At 30.9% G+C, this 22,851-nt stretch overlaps 1 protein-coding gene across 1 annotated transcript; it reads left to right on the top strand.

The window, feature by feature from the left end:
- The first annotated feature begins 1,861 nt into the window (after window positions 1-1,861).
- On the top strand, window positions 1,862-21,392 carry LOC137920222 (UDP-glucosyltransferase 2-like). Its single transcript, XM_068763494.1, has 9 exons — window positions 1,862-1,944; window positions 9,154-9,309; window positions 9,757-9,862; window positions 12,276-12,465; window positions 14,957-15,151; window positions 16,289-16,511; window positions 17,410-17,629; window positions 19,099-19,318; window positions 21,116-21,392. The coding sequence occupies exons 2-9, from the start codon at window positions 9,154-9,156 to the stop codon at window positions 21,384-21,386; spliced, it is 1,581 nt and encodes a 526-aa protein (XP_068619595.1). The 5' UTR covers window positions 1,862-1,944; the 3' UTR covers window positions 21,387-21,392.
- The last annotated feature ends 1,459 nt before the right edge of the window (window positions 21,393-22,851 follow it).

Below are 22,851 nucleotides of genomic sequence, written 5' to 3'. Positions count from 1 at the left end.
AAAATTCTTTAATTTAACTTTGAATCTTTTAACAGAACTGTTATTGATCGTCAATTATTTTTTTGTTTTTTGTTTTTTTACCTATTTTATTTTTGACTCTGTTTTTCTTAGCAAGGTGTTATGGTTGTGGAGAAGAAGCAGAAATAAAACAACAACGACGTAAAGTATAGATCAGATAAGAATGGACTTTACGGAATTTTACCGGCATGGTAATTTTCGCTCATTTTAAAATGCATATTTTTAAACTTTTGCTCTTATAGGTATAAACTTGGTCAGAATATTTTTTTGGCAATTTAAAAATTACCAAGGAGGAATTTTTTGAAATAACATCTACAGAAAGTTAGCACGGGCCTCCGAAGTGTAAGGGGAAGGGGAAGTAAGGGACAGTTCGTATGATTATAAACGTATATTTATTTATAATAATAATGTATTCAGTCTATCTCTTTCAATGTAAGTTATTATATATAAGTATATTTAAGTTATGACTTCACTTTGTAACTTATTACTGGTCAACATTCTCATAATTAATAATATTAATAGTAAATCTTTATTTCATTACATATAAATGACATAAATTAGTAACTTTATATTTTAGATAACAGTTTTAATAATTTTGTACTGTTTTTATGGACTACTTAAGTTTAAAAGCCTCCTCCAAAGGTTTCTGTTTTACTTTATCTTTGGCAACTTCGAGCCTCCCGTGACCTACCGAAGCTACGATATCGTTAGCCCATCTGGCATTATATCTGCCTCTCGCTCTGGTACCTCGTAGTCCCGTCGATTTAATATTTATCATAATAATTAATAATCCCCATAATTAATTCTAATTAACTATGAATAGACTCTGAGCTAACTCAGTAACTGAATAATCACGGTATGGACTATAGTTTTAAATCTATATTTAATCATTCTACCAAAATAAATGTGATACAAATCAGGAATAATCGACAAGCGATTGTAGTTCAAGTATAAGTAAGTCACAACTTGAGCAGAGGGCAGAAAACAAAATTATTATTTCTGAAATCATTAATTTTTGAAAAGCGAGTACCATATGTTAGTAAACAGCAAAGGAGCGATATTTCGTTTTAATGTTGTAACCATATTAAAATTATTTCTCCTTCTTCATTTACACCGATGGACGCCCACTCAGCGTCTACCGACTCTTGGTCGCCACCAGAGAACCATTCAGCCCGTACGACCATCAGTTGCACGAGCGATATACTCCGCCTTCTGCCATTTCAGACAACCATTTCTTCGAGATATGTCAGTGTTATTGGTTCTTCTGCGGACCTTCTCATTTCAGATTGGAACTCGCAGCTAGTATAATAATAGATATCATTGCAATGCATTTGCGAAAGAAAAGTTACTTTATTTATAGAACGTTTTTTTTTGTTATAATTTCTTATACATACTCTAAAACAATTCTATCTATACGTACTCAATAATTTAGTTTCATAATACAAATCATAATTGATAATAATTTTAAAATTTTGTCTTATTTATTTTTAAGTTTGTTTTAGCTATATCATATTGATAGATTTTCAAAATTTAATGTTTATTTTATTTTATTTATTAAGAATTGCTATGCTTAATAACGTTAGATACAAATACAAAGCAGTTAAAAAAATACCGGACTTATTGTAGTTTAAAAGACAGGCATTCACAACATACGCTACTATTTATTACGTTTGTAATAAAATTCGTAAAATAATGTGCATTTTCTGTTTTTTTTATTATTATTTTAAGGACCATTTACATTATTTTTATTAAGGAAATGTCTCCTTTTGCACTGATATATGGTCACCGTGCGATAATACAGCGACAAGTCACGTATATTCGATACGCATTGTGTTCAGTGTGCAGTTGAAATCACAGTTGAGTGAACGCTTTGGTACAGAATATTCTTAATACGGGATTTTCCCCGACAGTGATTTCACTGTCAAGGTAAGTCATTGTACTATTTTCAACTGTGTCAATTATTGTGTTATTTCATGTAGTTAAGATGTTATATATTGTTTAATTATAAATGCTAATGTTGTGGACATTATAAAATAATTTTCACCGCAAAAACTTGTGCTGTACAATTATTGGCGTTTTTTTAATCTTCGCTTAAAATTATCATCTATTAAACCTTTTTTGTTTTTTTTTTTAAGTTCGATGTAATATCGCTAATTTTAGTCACATGTAACTTAATGGAATGAACTGGACTATTATAGAAAGGTGGTTTTTAAGAAAAAAAAATATCAAAAGAACTGACATCGATAATGATTGAAACCTGCATCTGGCAACTGCTATTGGGTTTAAAAATAAAATGCAATCGTATTGTGGTACGACGTGGTTCTAAATTGGGTTTATAAAGTTTTGAAAATTATAAGCTTTTTATATTAACCGATGGATGAAAGGCAACAAGCAAGGAGTAGTAAAATTTTGAATTATATTTTTGTTCAAATCGGTCTCTTTATGTACACACCTATGCCTATATACATATAAGTTACTGTTAAAAAGTTCTTTAGATCGCGTTTTCGCTAATAAGAACTAATTTTGACTAAAAGCCATTGTTCAAACTGGAAATATCTAGTCAAAACTAGAGTTTATCTCATTAAACTGTGATCAAAAAGTAATGTGAAGTTGTCATTTAAAATAACCGGGCATAAAAGCAGGTATTTTTTCCAAGGTTGATAGGATTGTCTATAACATTTACCAAACGTCTGTTTGTCAAAAATTGGAATATCATTTGGCTCGGCAAAAATCACTTTGAAGGTTGTTTTGTGTCTCAAACACGTCAAGATTGGTGCCAAAATTGCTCAATTTTTTTGGAAGAGAAGCTTCAAAATCTCGAACCACATCGTTCCGCAACCACCGTATTCGCCTGATTTGGCTCCGTGCGACTTTTGGCTATTCAGCAAACTCAAAAGGCCAAAGTTGGGACGCCGATTATACTCGATTGAGGGGATAAAAACCTAATCGTAAAAGCTATATTACACTAATTAGTGCCTAATACAGAGTGTCTCCTGAAGGTGCCCCGTAGGGGGAACACGTGTTAAGTAATTTGGCGGTGGCGGTTGAGTGATTCGCATTGTTTGCCGCATGCGCATTTATCAGCGGGCTGGCGGGCGGTGCACTTTGTTGCACGACTACCACTGCATGTGCGGAAGTGGCTAAATATTGGTTCTTTTCTTACTTAATCGTAAAAGGCTCTATATACTGGAAAAGACTATTCCGACTGTTAAGATAACTTAAAAAAGCCTGGAAAAGTACGTTTTATCAGACAGGGATCACCTTGAAGAGGGCAAAATTAATTTGAAATGAAGAATTTATATTTTATAAACAAATTGACCTTACTATTTGATCACAGTAATATTTAATTGAAAAAAAATATCGGGTCACTCTGAGATTTAATAAAAATAAGCACTAGAGAAACTAATTACAGATTTAATACAACATACAGTTTTACACATTTATTTGAAACATATAGGGCATAGAATGTTGTACCTGATAGATATTACACTATAGAAACAATATAACATGTAATAAAAAATATCAAAACAGTTAAAAATTAAAAAAAGAATGCGGATTTATTTCTGAGTTACAAAGACACATTTTGACATATATCATATGAATGCTTCCTTAGCGACAGTTATAAAACGTATATTTTTATTCGTAACATCTATAAATGAAAATATTTCTACACACATGATCAATTCTGGCTTGAATAGTACATTTAAATATACAGCATTTACTTAATAGCGATATAATTATATGCTAAAACAATTAAACAATACATAAATGCAGTTTTCCGAGTATTCCATACTCCGTACCGATCTTTTAAAAACCTTGATCATCCGTTAGATGATACACTCCGACTATATTACGTAGATTTGCTTTTGTACTGTATACTTAAATGATGTGTCACATTTTACACATTGTTTAAGATTACTATTGGAACAAATATTGTGTTAGAAGCCAATGTCATTCATAGCGTTTTTTTTTTAAGTTTTGATGTGCTGTTTCTCTGTTACATCCTCGTGGACATCATTTGTTGGTATTATGAGAGCTTTACAGTCTTAAATACTTGAACTTTAATATTATATTCTCAAGCCTCTGCCGAAATAGACTTTTCTTTGGTTTTGGATATATTTTTTGTGTCTTTTTAACGTTTTATGTTTTTGTTTTGCCTATATATATATATATTGGAAGACACCATAACATACAAATTTAATGTTTGGATTTGTTTAACAGTTTAGGTTTGTGATAGAATTTATAAAAATAATATTTTCTAGTTTAGATAGTAGTATAGTAGTAAATATAAAGGTTAAGTTGGTTGTTATATACTTAATTTATTTACTCTTTTGTCCTATTTATTTATCCTAAATATTTTTATTCTTTTATTACAACGTGGAGAACAAATGTTAAGTTTATATCTCTGCTATTTTCTTTCGTAACTTGAATAGTGTCAGAGGGAATTTTTTTCATAACCCACTCATATGAGAGTACATGCTTGCCACCTATACTTAGATACAGGTGTCATTGGCCATACTGAGCTCCCTTCTTGCTTTGGTAAACTCTTTAACCTTCTTACGTTTATCATATTTAACACATTTTCATGATCATTTTTGTCTTTTTTTTTCTCAATAACTGCTCGAGGTAAAGTCGAAGTCATAAGCCCTTCATGTGTTTCTATTCCGAATATTATATGATGACTGTTTAATATCAATTAAAATAGTATTGAAGTGCATGATTTTATGAATCATAACCTCGATCGAAAAGGTTTAACTGCTTTTCTTCGGATATTGTCTAGTATTAACTGGTATAAACTAATAAAAGATGTGTTGTTGTGATGTTACTTATTGCTTCTTCTCCACAACCATAACACCTTGTGATTATCAACAACCTGTGTAAAGAGTTTCAATTTTCTTAAATGTAGTTCCATATTTACTCGATAATTGGAAACATGAAATATAAATAAAGTTAATTTTCTTTTCGTCTATGTTTTCATTTACTTATTAATGTACGAGTATATTAAGAAAATAATACATTATTATGGATTAAATCATTATGGACCCATCTACGGGTAAAGGCCTCCTCCATTTTGCTTCACATCTGTATATCTTTTGCTTTGGTGATACAGTTTTCTCCAGCTTTTGTTTTTATTTTATCAATCCATTTTTCCTCTCGTCTACCTTTTAATTCTTTATTTGTTGGTCCTCGCCAGGTAGTTTGTTTTTAGTACCACCAGGTAGTTTCTTTGTCCATGCGTGTAGTTGACCCGCCCAATCCCATTTTTGTTTTTTAGAATATTTTAAAGCGTCTATTATTGTTTTCCTTATTTCTTTTCCGATGTTCTATTTTTATTAATTGTCTGTAATGGCAGACAAAACAATATTATTCTGCCACTTACGATTAATGTATTCATAAAAATATCGTCATCTCTGTCACTCGAAAACAATTTGTAACTAATACATTAACACAACGCAATTGCAAGTTTATTACTTAATACATCTTCGAATACTATACGAGTATACGGGTATTAACCGCGTTCTTTCCTTTACCTAAACCATTCATAACACACAACCGTGTTACACGTCGTAAAATTTACTATTTAATATGATTTTCCTTAAAGTAGAATTGCACAATCTTTATTTTGTTAGAATTACTCGAATATATTTTCACGGAATTAAACTTATTCATCATCGTCGTCACATATTTTTTTATTAATCATTGCTAAAAAAGTCTGAGAAATTTCTAAATCTTCCATCGCCACATTATACGACAAGTTCACTGACCCTTCAATTCCAGTGAAGCTGTAAAAGCCCCCGTGCTAATACTATCAACAGAAACAGCATACGACATTAATTATTTATTCGAATTATTATGCGTCAAGTATGTAGGTCATATATTATACTATTACTTCTATACGCGATTAGCACGCGGAGCTAACTTATCGCCGGTGCACGTATCTGATCTCCTTTCGATTAAATAAATGCATTTAGCATTTTGTACCCGAGCGCGATTGCGAAGAAAATGCTTACCAAGACTAATCGAATAAGGTATATTTAAAGAGTATTTATGTTTTCAATTTACATGTTCCTAATAAAACGGCAGCGACCACATTTCTGATGGCGTCCGAATTCTTATTCAAACACACAAGAATGAAATGTCATTACATATATATATTATACTATGGTATAAAAGTATTGTGGCCGTACTAGCCAGCAACATGAAGCGGGAACGCTGCACCAATTATATTTATATTGTTATAGTTAATAGTCGTATTATGTAGTATATATATACATACCAATCTACCTATTATATAAAGCTATGCTATATATCCCTGCATAGCTCTAATAGTTAACAGGTAGAAAATACTTTCGGCATTAAATCCGATATAGCCAGAATAACGAGATTGATAACATTCACGTTGGTTTCATGTCGAAGTTTAAAAATAATATTACAGTGACATCAGAAGTAATTGTACAGATCCTTAACGTAACAAAATATGGTTATCAATACCATGAAATTTCAACACATCACGCAACATTTATGGTCACCGGAATTGTCAGTTTATTGTAACACAAATTGCATCATTTCACGACATTCAATTATCAATCAGTACTTCATGGGTATAAAATGGGTATGAAATTTTAAAAAACATGCTAAATACATTATAAACAATTTAAATTATCGGATATCACAAAAAACAACAAAGTATGACAAAATTAGATAGCACGAAAGTTTACAGTATTATTCAGGATTACAACTACTTTTATATTTCGCCGAGTAAGTAATCAGATGTCATGACGGATTACGAATTGTGCACTTTGCATATTTTTAAGTTTTGACGAATGTCATATGAATTCTTTCTAGTCTTCATTTTTTTTTCTTTTTTATTTTGTTCATGTTTCTGTTGAACCAGATCATTTTTATTTAAAAATTAGTAATTGTGAGCCGGGTACGAACATGATCAGTTCATTGCTTTTTTTACCAACACGAAAGACAAAAATACACGAAAAAATGATCCTTGACTTCGTTCAATAATGTTGTATTAATAAATATGTATAAATATTAATAAGAAACATAGCTTACAGAACAATACCCGAAATAGAATAAAACATAAAATTAAAAAATGAAGTTTTATGTCCGTTCCAACTTTTTAAGACGTTAAAAAAACCTTATCCATATCTCACGAACACCTGTATGAATCTCACGTAGTATCCGGTTATATTTTATAGGAAAAAGTCTTGATTTAACATTTTAAGATTACGTTTTGAACAGTAAATATTAGCGTGACAAGAGTGATATGTATCTTTTATTAACTACAGCTTTTCATTTTACTTTATTATAAACGTTTATTTGGGTCATAAGTTCTGTCATATTTTAAAATAATTAATTCTTCATAACTCTTGTATTCATATAGTAAAGTACTTTAACCAATATTCTTTTTTATTAATAATCGCAATGAACATTTAAACAGGCAGAGACTACCACCCTTTTTACAGGCTTCTTCTCTCTTAATTTCCTAATTAGTATATCAAATTACGAACTCTAGGTCTTATCATTGTTGTGTACTATCTATTACACCAAGGATGCAGCACGGGGCCCGCGGGCCGCTTCCGAATCTTTAAACATGCTTATCCGGCCCGCCAAGTACTTCTAAAATTGAATTTATTTTTAACAAAATTAATTGTATTGAAATGATAGAACATACCATCATCACTATTAGAAAGCTGCGTACACATAGCCTACCAATTCCGGCTTATATAATCTATATATATATATAAGCTTGCATTGGAAAAACAGTGCTCAACATCTCATTAAAAATTTCAAATTATTCTGTACTTCTGTTCTTTTCTTATTTTTAGATTTTTTATTAAAGTTTGTATGTGAAATCTCAACATTTTTAACATAATTTTTTAATTCTAATATTTATTATAAATAAAGTTTAAGTATTGATATTTGTTACCTTATACGCTGCACGCTAAGAAATTTTAAATTCAAATTGGTCTGTTCATTAAAAAGGTTGCTGACCCCTGTGTTAGACTAATAGATTAATTTTGCATCATGGCATAGCATGTTTGTTTTTTTCTTTCACTTCTCTATATCTAACTAATTTACGTCTAATTGATTAAAGCCTTATTTAATATAAAATTAACATTAACTCCATATCTTATGTACTAATTTCTTACCTATATATGTTATACTATTTATATAATTTCTATTTCTATTATACAGACATAATCAGCGGCGCTTGATGATTCGGCAGCGGCCGGCGCCATGGTTCCGCCAGGAAACTCGTTCCTGACCAGTACATCCTTTATAAGTTTTTTAGGTCTTAGTTTAGCGAATCAATTACAGCCTTGAAATTTAAATCCGTGACGTAATTATATGAATAGATCCGGGATTTTTATAAAAGCATCAACATCTCTATATAAAGCGATATAATTTTGCATTGATAATTGCCAAATGTAACAAAAAATCCTGTTGTGTTATTTTTTAATTTAATGTTAATACAAAATTCGTGTTATATAACCTGTTTATGATACATCATCGTAGGAAAGTTTGTGTATTACGACACACTCACACATTATCATTATTATCATCGTTCCAGCTTCATTTGTTTTTTTGTTTTTAGTACATCGAATGCTGGGCATAGGCTTTCCCCATAGATTTCCAATAGAAGTAGTTAGAAGTGACTTGCATCTATCGTCTTTCGACCTTAACTAGGCTTTCTTTTCACCTTCTTCACCCTTGTTCACCCTTCGTGTTCTACGCAACGAACGTACTACGGTGATTGCAGAATCTTAAAGCAGTGACCATTAGTTCTCTGCACTACATTTAAAAACAACAACTATAAAATGCCAAACCGCTAGGCTTTATCGGTTACTTAATATCTCTGAAATATCAGGTATTAAATTTATGGCTTTAAAAAAAAACTTGTTTAATAGAATGGAAATGTATGGCTACACTACAGTTGTTGAGAAAGTGACCACAAAAAACATCTAAGTTTGTTATGGTCTCATTCCAAAGCAGGATTTGTTCGATATAGTCGTAAGTTAAGAATGTCAACATGAAGTAATTCTTTCCATGACGTACAAGAGTGGAAATGATATTCATAAAGGAATACTAAAATGAATATAAGTACTTTTTTATTTCTAGATGTTTCTTCATAAGTTAACGTTTCTTCTTATCCTATTTACGCAAGTACTGAATAATGAAGCACTTCGTGTACTCGTGTTCTTCCCTATGCCTTCCAAGAGCCACAGCATCTTGGGACAAGGAGTCGTTAGCCGTCTTCTAGAAAAAGGACATGAGGTAATTAGAACCTTTTTTATATATTTCAATAATACTAGCTGCGTCCGTGACTAAGTCCGCGTGGAATTTGACAAAAATTCAGTTGATTTTGTTTATTTCTTTTTTTAAGAATTCTAATATAAAAGTGGTCTATGTTACTCGATGAAGGAAGAAAGTCATTGCATTAAACGATAAGTATGTAAAAGAAGTTGGAACGTAATTAGATGAAAAAAGATCTTAAGAAGATTGATACAAGAGTATATAAAAAAACAGTAAAAAAGTCCAAAAAATGTCCCCGTCCCAAAAAACAGAGGGTACGAGACGTACCCAAAAAACTGGGTCTAATAAAAAAACAACAAACAGTAAAAATCCAATCTAAATTAATTCACTGAACTTGACATCTTGTAAATTAACAAAATGGTGTCACTTTTTGCTTCGAATTAAAAAAAAAACAATTCATTTGTTTAGGTGGTCCATGTCACGTCTTTTCCTCGCGATAAACCAGAGCCGAGATTGAAGGAGATTGATGTCAGCATCATAGGACAAAGAACACGGGTCCACGCTCAAGGAATAAGTAAGAAGCGCTTTGTATATTTATAAAACACTTCATTTACATTTCATTACATCATAAATAAAAGTTGTATTAAACATTAAATGTTATAATTAATTATACACTTATATTATAACAAAAGGACGAAGGAAAATAAGAAAGAGAACAAAATTACACTGACTTAAACACACAACCATAAATTCTTTTTGGAACTTTTATGTTTATTGTAATGAATCTTTCGCTATTTTAAATAGGATCACTTTTTAAAAGTGTTAGCACGAAATCTATTTACATAAACAAACAATAACTTAACAGGCAACATTGATATATATATATTGATAGCATACATTGACATCCTTACTCTCTGTATCGAGTATTGATAGTATTACGCACATCCAAAAATAAACTGTGTTTATATCGTACCACGCTTTAAATAAACGCAATGTAAACAATGTACACGCTATATGTTTAAAAGCAGAAGAGATGAAAGTGTAGTTTATTTATCAACTAAAAGCTTAAAATTTTACATCTATGTAAATAAATATAAAGTCATCACTTATAAAGATGTTACATTATTTTATTTTTAAACGGTTTTATTTAGTTCGACCCGTACGGAATTTATTTGTTTATTTATTTGGGTCAAAATTAGAAATTGAAATTTAACCACCTTCCCGTTGTCAGATTGATCTTAAATTTGGTACACACATTTAATTTAGATGACAATACAATATAATAAAATCAATAACATTATAAATCTAAGATGGCCGCCGATACAAAATGGCGGATTACATATTTTTCCTTATCCCCCTCAATATGGGTATCAAATGAAAGGGCTACACTAGTAAAACGCGATGATTATGTCAAAATTTAAAATTCAAGATGGACGCCGTCATATGGCGGACTAAGTACATATTTTTCCACAACAACCACAATATGGTTATCAAAAAACCGTTTAACTTAAAAGTTTTTTAAATGTATTTATTGTAATTGAAATGCAACAGGTCAATGACTTCTATCAGTACAATGTCGACAGGGATAGATAGTTGTCAATAATTAATTTTAATATTATATATAGTAATTTTGTATTTTTAAACGAATTTTGATAACACGTTTTACTACTATATTATCATTACTGTGTATATATTAATTCATATTAAATTAAAAACTTATAAGCCTATTGTCAATCACTCTATATATAAAGCTAAGTTTTGTTAGTTACGCCGTTTATAACTTTATAACGTCTGGATTATTTTTTAATTTTCGAATTTAAAAAAGAAAAAAAACACGTATATGAGAGTGTAGGTTGCCATTTCTTAGGTACAAGGAAATGGAGCGGATTGAACTCAAAAATCTTTGCCGTTTTTGGTTATTTTACGACAAACATAACATATACGACATCCATAACATTTTAAGTTGTGTCCATTGTAAAACCGTAATCGCAATATACAGATCTTTTTTGCTTTGTCACACTGCACTTGCTGTTAATAATTTAATTCTATTCTACAAGTGATAATAAGAGGAAATGATTAAACACTTGAGTCATTTATTAGACAAACAACATATCTAGATAATTACGATGAAATAAGTATTATTATGAGGAAATCCGCAAGGATCCGCAGGATCACCGACGTAGCTCAAAGAATTGCTGAAGTGGCAGTGACCGAGGCACATAGTTAGTGCCACCATTGGGGCCGAAAAGTTGTCAAGTGGCGACCACAAATCTGTAGACGCATCGTTGGTAGGCCCACTACGTAGACCAACAACAAAAATAGTCGCTAATTGCGGGCAGCGCAGGACCTGTCATTGTGGCGAGCGTCCATTGACTGAAAAAAAATAAAAACAGTAATATCCCGCTTTACGCGACCCCGTTATACGCGGTTTCACTATAACGAGAATTGCAAATTTCGCGCTCAAATGCCTCGAATTACGCGAAAGAGTGCGTATAAATATAATGTAGTCATCAACTTCGCTATGGTCGCGGGAACTCCCAAATTTATAATTCGGTTATTCCCAAAACTTATTCAGGTTTGGACACATTGCAGAGTATAGACAATAATGATGACCGTGTCTTGACCATCTGTCAAACAATTAAAAACAGTGTTGGGTATTATTAACGTATTTTACAAGAACGTAAACAAAACGTTAGCCAAAAGACAATAGATGTATTTTTCCGTAAAAAAATAAGAGTATGTATTGCGTAAAGTGTTCCTAGAATTAAAGTGATTGATTAAAATGATTTGTATTTTTTTGTTAATTATTATTATTGACTATGTTTAATCATAAACCTCGAATTCGCGAATCGCGCGAAATCAGTTAAGTTTTTTTGGAACATATCCCTCGCGTAAAGCGGGGTATTACTGTACTATTAAATTCGTATTTTATGTGTAATTGATATCATAACATATGCTTTTTTTAAAATAATTAACAACATTTCTAGGTGACTTGTTCAAATTGGAGAATTTAGTTTATGCGGGAAATTTCGGAGACCATCCTTTGTTTCTACGTTTCTGTTTCGAAGTTCATCGGCTAACGTTAGAGGAGAAGGTTTTAGTGGATTTCTTCAGCGACAAGAACGAACATTTTGATGTCGCCATTGTGGAATGGTTTTTCAGCGAGCTGGGATCGGGGTAAGTATATTACATTATTTGCAAACTAATTACCACTGTCCCTATAACTAATCAGTAAAAGGGGATGATCGTTTCAAATAAGCGGACAATGTTTTTATCATCTAATATGATTTATGCAAAAGTTACAGTCAATTAAAAATTCTGGTTTAAAGTTACTAAGATATGTAAAAGAAACTAGAATATCATTGTTACAAAGAGTATCAAATGGATTAATGGTCATACATACATTTTTTTAAAATGTTTATACAAGCCACACCTATTAAACAACATTTAATTATTATCTAATAAAAACGTGTATTTTATTACATCATAAAAAAATTAATAACAGCCATTGTGTCACAAGCCAATTAGTATTGAACCACATCCAGTAATTACTAAGTCCGTGTATTCATGTAATTTATTTATTTTATGAGTATCTATTTTTAAAAGAAGATTGACGGAACAGCACGAGCATAGTCCGTGGAACTTTAAATCGTGTTACTAATGTTTGTATAGAATTATGTATAGTTTTTCAAGCGAAGTGTATTAGGTTCATCTACAAAGTGAACAGACCCCTTGGTTGATGACGGACGGAGGCCGCTTCCATCCCGTTCTATTGGAAATCTGCGTGGGAACCCGGTGTTATGTAATTGACGTCTTATGGCTAAAATGATAATGATATAGTAGGTACCTTAATTTATTGTAAACTATACAATTTAATCAATATATATATATATTAATATTTTTTTGTTTTTGGGTCATACATTGAAGTGAAAAGTATTTTTATAAGGAACGACAGTTTGTTTAACCTTCGTTCGTCGCAATATGGCACCCGTCAGTGTCAGGGACGAATATTTTAAAATGATAAATGAAATATCATTGTTTATATTATGATCATGTGGTCTATAGAACATACAGTGCAAGCGATTTTAAACTGTATTTTTAAGGAGATTCGATATAATGTAGCCTACTTTATTTCGGGCAGATCTGACCCGTACGCACCCGGGGAGCTCGGACAGATATGTCCATAGGCAATCGATAGGTTAATCGAAAAACGTCTTTAAATAGAAACTCAATTTGATTCCAGTTCCTTTCGAATTGGGCTCTTCGGTCATTTTTCTGTTGGCTCCACTAGTGATCAATAGAAAAGATCAAAGTGAAAATAATAAATAAAAAATAAATAATTTTTCAAATATAAAATAATAGACATATCCTCTATATATATCCTATATATATCCTCTATATATATCCTATCTTACTCATACATACTCGTAATAACAGTTATAGGACTTCCTCATAGTAATGTTATTACACAATAATATTAAATACACCAAAAAGTTCACAGTTTTAGTGGTCAAACTGGACGCAATATTTTTAGTTTTACGTTTTAGTTCAACCGATAGCTGATAAAATTAATTTACTTTATTGCATATTTTCGTAAAGACAATAAAGTTTAACTTCGAAATTTGATTACTTTAAATTAATATATAATTAGAAAAAATTGAATAAATGAAAAGATAAACCGTTTTTCGAATAAAATCGTTTATAATTACACGCTGTTGTCTGAGTGTACGCATATTTATATATATATATATATATATATATATATATATATATATATATAAATATATATATATATATATATATATATATATATATATATATATATATATATATATATATATAAATATATATATATATATATATATATATGTATGTATGTATGTATGTATGTATGTTATATATATATAATGAAGTTACGACGTATACGAAATATACCATAGAACTTTCTTTTCTTTTTTAAAGCTAAAATTACTAGTATACTATTATAATAAATCTTATTATAGCTTATAAGCATTTTTTGTTGGTCGAAATGTGTTGAACTTGGTTTGTTGTCATCTACATGGTTGACATAATTTATAAATTTATTTTAAAAACACTAGCTGTTGAGTTTCTGCCAGCTCTTCAGTAGATTAGCAACCTGTTACTACCGGGTAACTTACTACTTATGATGTTAAAATGACTACACTTATCCCCCGATTTACAGGGTACTTGTTTTAAACGTTTTCGCTTTTACACTGTTTTCCAAATAAGTTTTTTTTGTTTTAATAACCGATTTTATTACCATCTCTCATAATGAAAATATTCCTGCTTTAAACATCGAATAACTTCGAGTGATGAAAGTGAATTCGAACCTTCGATTCCGAAAAAAAGAATGAGTAATTTCTGACAGTCATAAAGGATAATAAAACACGTTTGTTTTTATTTTTGGTCTTCTGTAATGCATCTAATATATTAAATATTTTAACTTTTCAATGCATTTTATTTTTATTTCTGTGTATACCGAAAAATATTAAAAAAATCACAACTGTTAAATAGCGAAATTATGCATTTTCTGCTTCGATTTACACGTTTTTCCCAGAAACGTATCTACCGTATAAATCGGGGGATAGGTGTACTCGAATAAAGATGTTTTGAAATCTGATTTTTTTATAATAAATTTGATTTCCAGGATTGGTCCACTGTTTCAATGCCCGCAGATCTGGTTTGGATCTACGGAAGCTCATTGGCAAGTGCTAAAGATTATAGACGAAATACCAAATACGTCGTACAATGTTGACCTCTTCTCAGAAAGTCGCCCTCCTCTAACTTTCGTGGAGAGGGTTCAAGAGTTATGGATGATGCTCAAAAAGTATATTATGATTAGGTAAATATATATGGTATTACTAGCTGATCCCGCAAGCGTTGTTTTGCAAAAAAAAAATTTAATTAACGAATAAAAAATAAGGGTTGATCGTAAAGGGGTGAAAATTTAGCGTTGTATGTATTTTTGTGTCGTATCATAAAAAAATGAAAACAAAAAATTTTGTCAAGAAAAAAAATTTGGGGTGGACCACCCTTAACGTTTAGGGGGAAGAAAAATAGATGAACAAATGTCCGCTGGTTATTATTCTTGAGTTGAGACTCCAGTAGTAGCAATGTGCGCGGAGATACTCACAGAATAGACAGACAAACAACTTTGAAAGTGACCACTTGTGTATGTTAATAGAAGAATGTCACAAGAGGTCAACTTGATAGAAACTATAACCTAATTGATCTCTACTATGTTGTCTCTTTATATTACTGGGGTCTTGGTGTTCTGGAATGAAGATCACAGATCAGCAACCGCAGCGTAGTCGAGGTTGCTAAAAAGGCTGCTCGCAAACATTTATGTCTTAAAAATGTCTGTTTTTCTGTTTTGGATTTGTCCACTGTTGCCTCCCTCGTAGATTTCCCGTAAGGCCGTCATAGTAGAAGGTCGCCTGACGAACTGGTGAGTAGATGTTTCAATGTTTGCTGTGGTCTTCACTCCAGAATCTTAAGGCCCCAACCATCAACTATACAGCGTGCACGTGGCTTGTCCATCGACACGACAAAGTTTTCGTTATTCTGAATTTCCTCATTCCAGATTCGATATCGTAGAGAAATATAAATCACACACCGTTCCGTGGCTCTCTTTATTTTTAAAAATAGTTAAATGAATTAATAAATTAAAATTTATGTATATAAATTGAGTAGGAACTTTAACCTAAATACTGTAGAGAATCTACGTTGTAAATAAGAAGTGTACAAAAACAAATTCATGTTCACATACAGTACTCATAAGTACTCATAAATTCAAAACTCTTACACAGATGCGTATTAAAAAGGTTTTTAATTAAAACCTCTTTAGTTAAGGAAACTTTGTATTTAAAAAAACTGTTATGTATTATTACAAAAAATATCTAACGTCGATAGAAATCAAGAATAAAATTGGTAAAGATGTTGTGATAAAACATCGTTAATGAATGTTTTACGTTTCCAGTCAAAATATAACTCCATTGGAGAAATCAGTGTACAATAGCGTCTACAACGCTATTGCGTCTAAGAGAGGTGTCTCTATGCCGTCATACGATGAAGCTGTTTACAACGGATCTCTATTATTGGTGAACTCTCATCCGTCAATAGGAACGCCTTATAGACTTCCACAGAACGCGAAATATATTGCAGGCTATCATATAGACCAGAATATAAAACCTCTACCAAAGGTATGTTTACTCCAGTGTGTTTTCTCTACTTACGACTCTCTTATATTGATATTCCTTATGATTTCCCGTCTACATTTTACCGTTATCTTCTGTTATATCATAAAATATGACTCTGGAATTCTTACTCATTATTCAACAGTTTAAAAATTCCATAGACATCTTTCAATTTAACTACACACATATGTGTATGTATATATATATATATACACACATATGTGTATGTATATATATATATACACACATATGTGTGTGTGTATATATGCAATTCTTCAAATAATGACTCATTACAATATCTCTAGATACACAAAGCGTACAAACTTGAAATTTCGTATAGATATCATTTATATATGAATTTTACGATTTTTTCCACAAGTGGGTTTGAGTAGACTTTCAATATTTAATATTTCTTTCAAGAATTTATACTTCACAAGGAGAGCTAGCTGCCGCGGCAAAAAAATATTTATTCATATCAGAACAATCACCTAATTAAGAAAATTAATGTCTTCATTATAAATAACGATGTAATATAGATAATAGTTTTCAATACTCACTCAAAGACTTTAATAATAATGTGAGTATATTTTTTGTTTGGTTACATCCTTTCACACGCGTTTTTGACGTCATTTTATAATATAATTATAAATTATATTATCTATAATTTTTTGTTGCGGTTTATATAGAAAAGGAAATGTTTTTGTCTATTTTTTTTACCAATTTTCCCATGAATTCTTATTATAAAAACTTACCGTGTGCCTTAATGAATATGTCAAATAATTAGCCGAATTCATCGAGCCGTTCTTGAATCACAACATCCATCATCTGCTTGGTAACAGGATAATTATGATAAAGTATATAGAATAATTTTATACACTTATGTAAGCGATTGTACTTTATGTAGGATCTGCAAAAAATCATGGATCAAGCGAAACACGGCGTTATTTACTTCAGCATGGGTTCAAATTTGAGAAGCATCGATATGTCTGTTCATATGAAAGAATCTCTTCTTAAAATGTTCGGTCAACTTAAACAAACTGTTATATGGAAATTTGAGGAAGATCTGAAGGATGTTCCAAGTAACATTCATTTAGTTAAATGGGCTCCACAATTAAGTATATTAGGTGAGTATTTATTTCATTTTAAAACAAAATGATGATTTTTATATACATAAAATATATCATGCATAATTTTAATACTTATATCACTCGTATACCTGAAACAAATACGCTGTAATTAAATATTACTTAAATAAAAAATTACAATGTATTAAAAAAAATTGATGTGGGAAAAAAATGTGAAATTACTGAAATAAAAATCCCTGTCAAATAAGATAGAGAGAATCAGAGGGCGGTAAGTAAAAAAAAAGTTGGAGAGGTAGTGTGCAGGCCATATAGCGCGTAAAACAGGTACCTTATACGTTGTTAAGGTTCTATATTGAACATTACAGACAGGAAAGTGTAGTGTAGAAAATCAACCTACGGGGTAAACAGATAACTTTGTCAAAGTTGTCGGAAAACTTTGGACGCAGGCTACCGACTGGACTTATTGGAAATCAGTCAAAAAGAAATATATCCTGCAATTGACAATGACGATGATCTGTTGAGAGGAGTCAGCCAGAAACTCAACAGTTTCTCCTATAAATTAAATTTAAGAATTTTTCATATCTACATTTTAATAACAATCATTTGAATGTGTCAACGAACAGAATTCCACGCATTTTGATCATCTAAAAACTCTTGAATACTACGATAAGGTTTATTTAATATTATTCATCCATTTTTAAATTTAGAACTAAAACGGAAAGTCTGAGATATCTTGCGGAGCTTTTATGCGTTCACCGATACCCACGAAGGATTTGTTAATTTTAAAGACAAAATTTAGACGTTACGAGTTTATTTTTCATGTGTCTATCACCATTTTTCACATAAGATTTAAATTATAAAATAAAGGCAGAAAGGAAGTTCAAGATCTTTAAGGCTGAGAGATTCTTTTTTTTAAATTGCTTTCTATTGGGGTCCTCTCGCTATCCCCTATCATATTTATGGAACAGGATATTACAATATAATTATAAAATATGACATCTTAATTAAAATAATTATTTATTTTCACAATTAAACAATTTTTGCATATTTACATAATTTTCTGTTTTGTTTAGTTTAGCTTTATTTGTTACACATTAGTATTTTTTGTTCCTATTCCTCTAATTTCTTACCTGACTTGAGATTTCATGTTGTGCTATGGACCACCTGCATGCATAGTAAATTTGAATACAATTACATGACACTAAAAGAAATGAATACTACATGGACAGTACTATGTCAAGTACTAAATAAAATAAAATAAATATAATATAATAATAAATATATAATAAAATGAAACAAAATAAAATAAATGAAAAAGTAATAATAAAAATATAAAAAATAATATAATAATAAATAAAATAGCCAGTAGCTAAATGCGAGCAACGCAGAATCGTTCATTATGGCTATCTATGGGGGGAGACATTTCTCCCAGGCGTCTATCATCAGACATGATTATTAAGACGATGAACCTTAAATTTAAATCACCTTTTTTAAATGAATTCTTTCAGCACACCCCAATTTAAAGATATTTATTACACATGGCGGTCAACTGTCAACGACTGAAACGATACATATAGGTGTACCTGTTATCGGTATACCAGCTTTGGGTGATCAGTACATTAATATGAAATCAGTTGTTGCCAAGGGATTTGGTCTGCTAGTTAACCTCGCAGAAGACATGGCGCCTAAAATAAAGAACGCTATAGAAGAAATGCTTAATAATGATAGGTAAGTATTTAAATATTTTTGATGCAGACCGCTACCAATCTGTTCTATTGTAAATCTATAGAGGCTCCAGCAGTGGACATTTTACGACTAAAATGGTGATGAAATTTTCAAAGGTAAATATTCAAAAGAAAAATTTCAGAGTGGCAACCACGAGCTGGGCTTACTCATACACTGCTCCGAATGCACATCCAAAAGACGTAATCACGTGACCTTATGTGAAAACCTTAATATACCTCCGTTCAACTTATCGTACCTACTCAAGAAAAAATCTACAGCAGAATCTTTTGATGAGTTGGCCCGGCACATTGTCCTAAATCATAAGGCATTTAACGGTCTGTAGCGCATGGGCAGCGACTTAAAATAAAATAATGTACCAACTAATATATAATTGAGTATTCCAAATCGTATTGTTAATATGTATATATTTTAGCTGTGTTTATTCATAAGAGAAAATTGTGTCAGAAAAAATATAATTGAGTATTCCAAATTGTATGGTTAATATGTATATATTTTAGCTGTATTTATCCATAAGAGAAAATTGTGTACGAAAAATTATAAAACGATGTCATGCCTCGCAGCTGGGGTAAGAAAGATCCGTATCAAATAGCGGCAACCCTCTCCCGACTGTCTGCGTTTAGTAAAAACGAAAAAAAATATTGTAAAAAAACACCAGCGATACAAATTAGAATTAATAAAAAAAACCTTGTTCTGGTAGACGCGGCGCATCGTAATATTTAGGGTGGACCTATGTCTTGCAGAGAGTGTCTATTGGCTGAAAAAAAGAATACTTCTTTTAGCATTGTACTACGATTATTAAAAAATATCGTCAGTAATAAAAGCATCCGAACATTCCTATTTATCTTTAAAGATATATCATTAAATCTCTAGATTTTTTGTCGGAGACTGGTTTTTAAAGCACCAATCAAATAAATGACAACTTCAATAAACCAATAATTGAAAAGAGAAAAAAATTGTAAATTATATTACACAATTATTCTGTCGTCGATTGCGATAATCAGAACATTAGTTTCTGTTATCGATGCAATTTTGCTGTCGACGTAAGCATTGGTAAACACTAAGATATATTTATAATATTTCTGTTATTTCCCATATTACAAGATTTTCATTAAAGAAAACAGTAAAAAATGTTCTATATATAATGAATATATAAAAAATAAAAAATTCACTCAAGTGGCGTTTCAGTTTGATTCGACGAAATCAAAAACTGAAATTACCATTTATTTAGTTTGCACACAACACAGTACAAGAAACGAAATGTATTTATAGATAAGCATGTGCAAAGTGGCTATTTTTTCAATTATATATTTTATTATTTCAACTTAATTGAGAGTGATCACTTTATTTATTTTATGTACAACACATGCTGACCGATGCAGCAGCTAAACGATAAATTCACATGTAACGCGTGAACTGTCACGCAAGAAGTTTCATTATTATGCTGTCTAAATTTTTTCAAGCTTTTGAACACTCTTCTTGCAATTCTTTAAATAATTCGAGAAAATATTAGGAAGCTCATGGAATAAAATCTGTAGTCTATCTCAAATTAAGGTACTTACATATATATATCTATATATATGTATATATGTATGTATGTATGTATATATATAATTGTATATAGCTGGTAGACATACCTAAGATCGCGGGATGTCGCTTAATATAGGCAGCGCAGGACGGGTTGTCGAAGCGATCTTTCAGAAAAGCCTTTTCCCTCAGTCGGCCTCTATTCGCTGATATGTAGATGGTGACGATGATATATATTAATTTCTGTTATCTCAGTTACAGACAAAAAGCGAAGCAGCTGTCGAAAGTATACCACGATCGAATCCTACCACCAGGTGAAGAACTAGTTTACTGGGTAGAATACGTATCGAGAACAGGTGGAGCAACCCATTTACGTTCCATGGCCATAGACGTGCCTCTCTACCAAAAACTCTACCTTGATTTAATTGCTTTGGTTGTAATTATATTATATCTGCTCGTTGTATTACTTAAGAAATTTATAAGAACGTACTTAAAATATAACACTCTAAAGTCAAAGACTAGTTGATCTAAATAAAAAAATATATGTTTGTATTTTTTATTTTTGTATTTACCACTGAAATCATCGGCGGTGACCTTTCTACGGGTGTAGGTATAAAGTCATGGAAGCTTTGATGTATCACTATTATGATCGCAACAAATATGGATCAGCATACATATCGAAAAGTGTAAAGGTTATGCTGAATTAAGCCAAGAAACCACCTTCCGTTGCTCCTGCAATGATAAGGTATCAAATGAAGAATTTAAAGAAACTTATATTTAAATTGATGTAAAAATTTAAATTCGAAATTTAAAATATCTTCATTGAAGTAGGCATTTATATGCGCTTTTGAATCGTCGATTACTTCAACATTATAAGTAATAACACCGAGTTGGAACGTTGATCTGCCGAGAAGAGCCGGCCAGAATCTCGACAATTGCTGTTTTAATTGGAATATATCATTTTTTATGTCTACATTACAATACAATTATGTAAATGAGTCATCGTGAGGTCCACGTATTACAATTAACTAATAACTCATGAATGTTGTAATAAGATTTATTTAATAATACACTTTTTTTCCTTTTTCACCCAGGCTTAATTTGTCAATTAAATAATTTTTCCGATATTAATATAATCATTATCCATACAATAACACCGAATATTTTATCTTTTAGAGTCTAATAAATTTTGAATTGCTTCTATGTAGACATATTTATTGCAAGTTTTGATCAGGTATTTCACTATAATTATGGTTTGAATTGTGCAATATAAATATAATAATATATTTGTACTTCTACTAAAGTATAAATAAGCATCTAGTATTCATTCATACATTCAAATTATTACCTACTCAGGTTCATTTATAGTGATGACTTGTATTCGTAGTGAGAAGAACGCAAAAGAACCCAATATGATACAAACAAGAATCAAATTGAATTTCCTTACAATGGCATCATTCAACGTAAAGCAAAGAGTAAATTAAAACAACAAAACGTATGAGGTAATGAGGTATTTTCTGATAATATTCATTAAAACAGTTCTTATATTTAAATAACATTGACATAATAATCTTCCAATTCATTATAAATAAAATTTAATCAATAATTTGGCTACTTCTTACTTACTTACTATTCTAAAAAAAAAAAGTAAACGCATCTTTAGATTGCTTGAGGACTAAAGATTTTTAAGGGTACTTTAAAATCTTTAGTCCTTTTCACTTATAAAAATATTGTTAAAAGGGAGGCATATATACCATAGCGGTTTTCTTTTCGGTCTTGTTTTTACAAAGCAACATTCTTATTGGCATATACTGATTTTGCAAGCTTGAGGAGGCAGAACTCGAAAGAGACACAGAGATCACCCAGCTCGAGCCGATGCTACAATCCGGCTCAGTTACATCACATTAAACATTACCAGTTTACAGTTTGGGAGAACGTTGAACTCTTAGGTTACATCGGAGAGAGGTACATGAAGTATCGTGTCGCTTGGC

The sequence above is a fragment of the Battus philenor genome, unplaced genomic scaffold (assembly GCF_028537555.1).
Source record: "Battus philenor isolate CCGP_79_NKW_IND1 unplaced genomic scaffold, ilBatPhil1.0.hap1 SCAF_18, whole genome shotgun sequence".
Classification (NCBI taxonomy): Eukaryota; Metazoa; Arthropoda; class Insecta; order Lepidoptera; family Papilionidae; genus Battus; species Battus philenor.
Note: the sequence above shows the minus strand (reverse complement) of the source record. Positions and strands in the feature narration are given on the sequence as shown.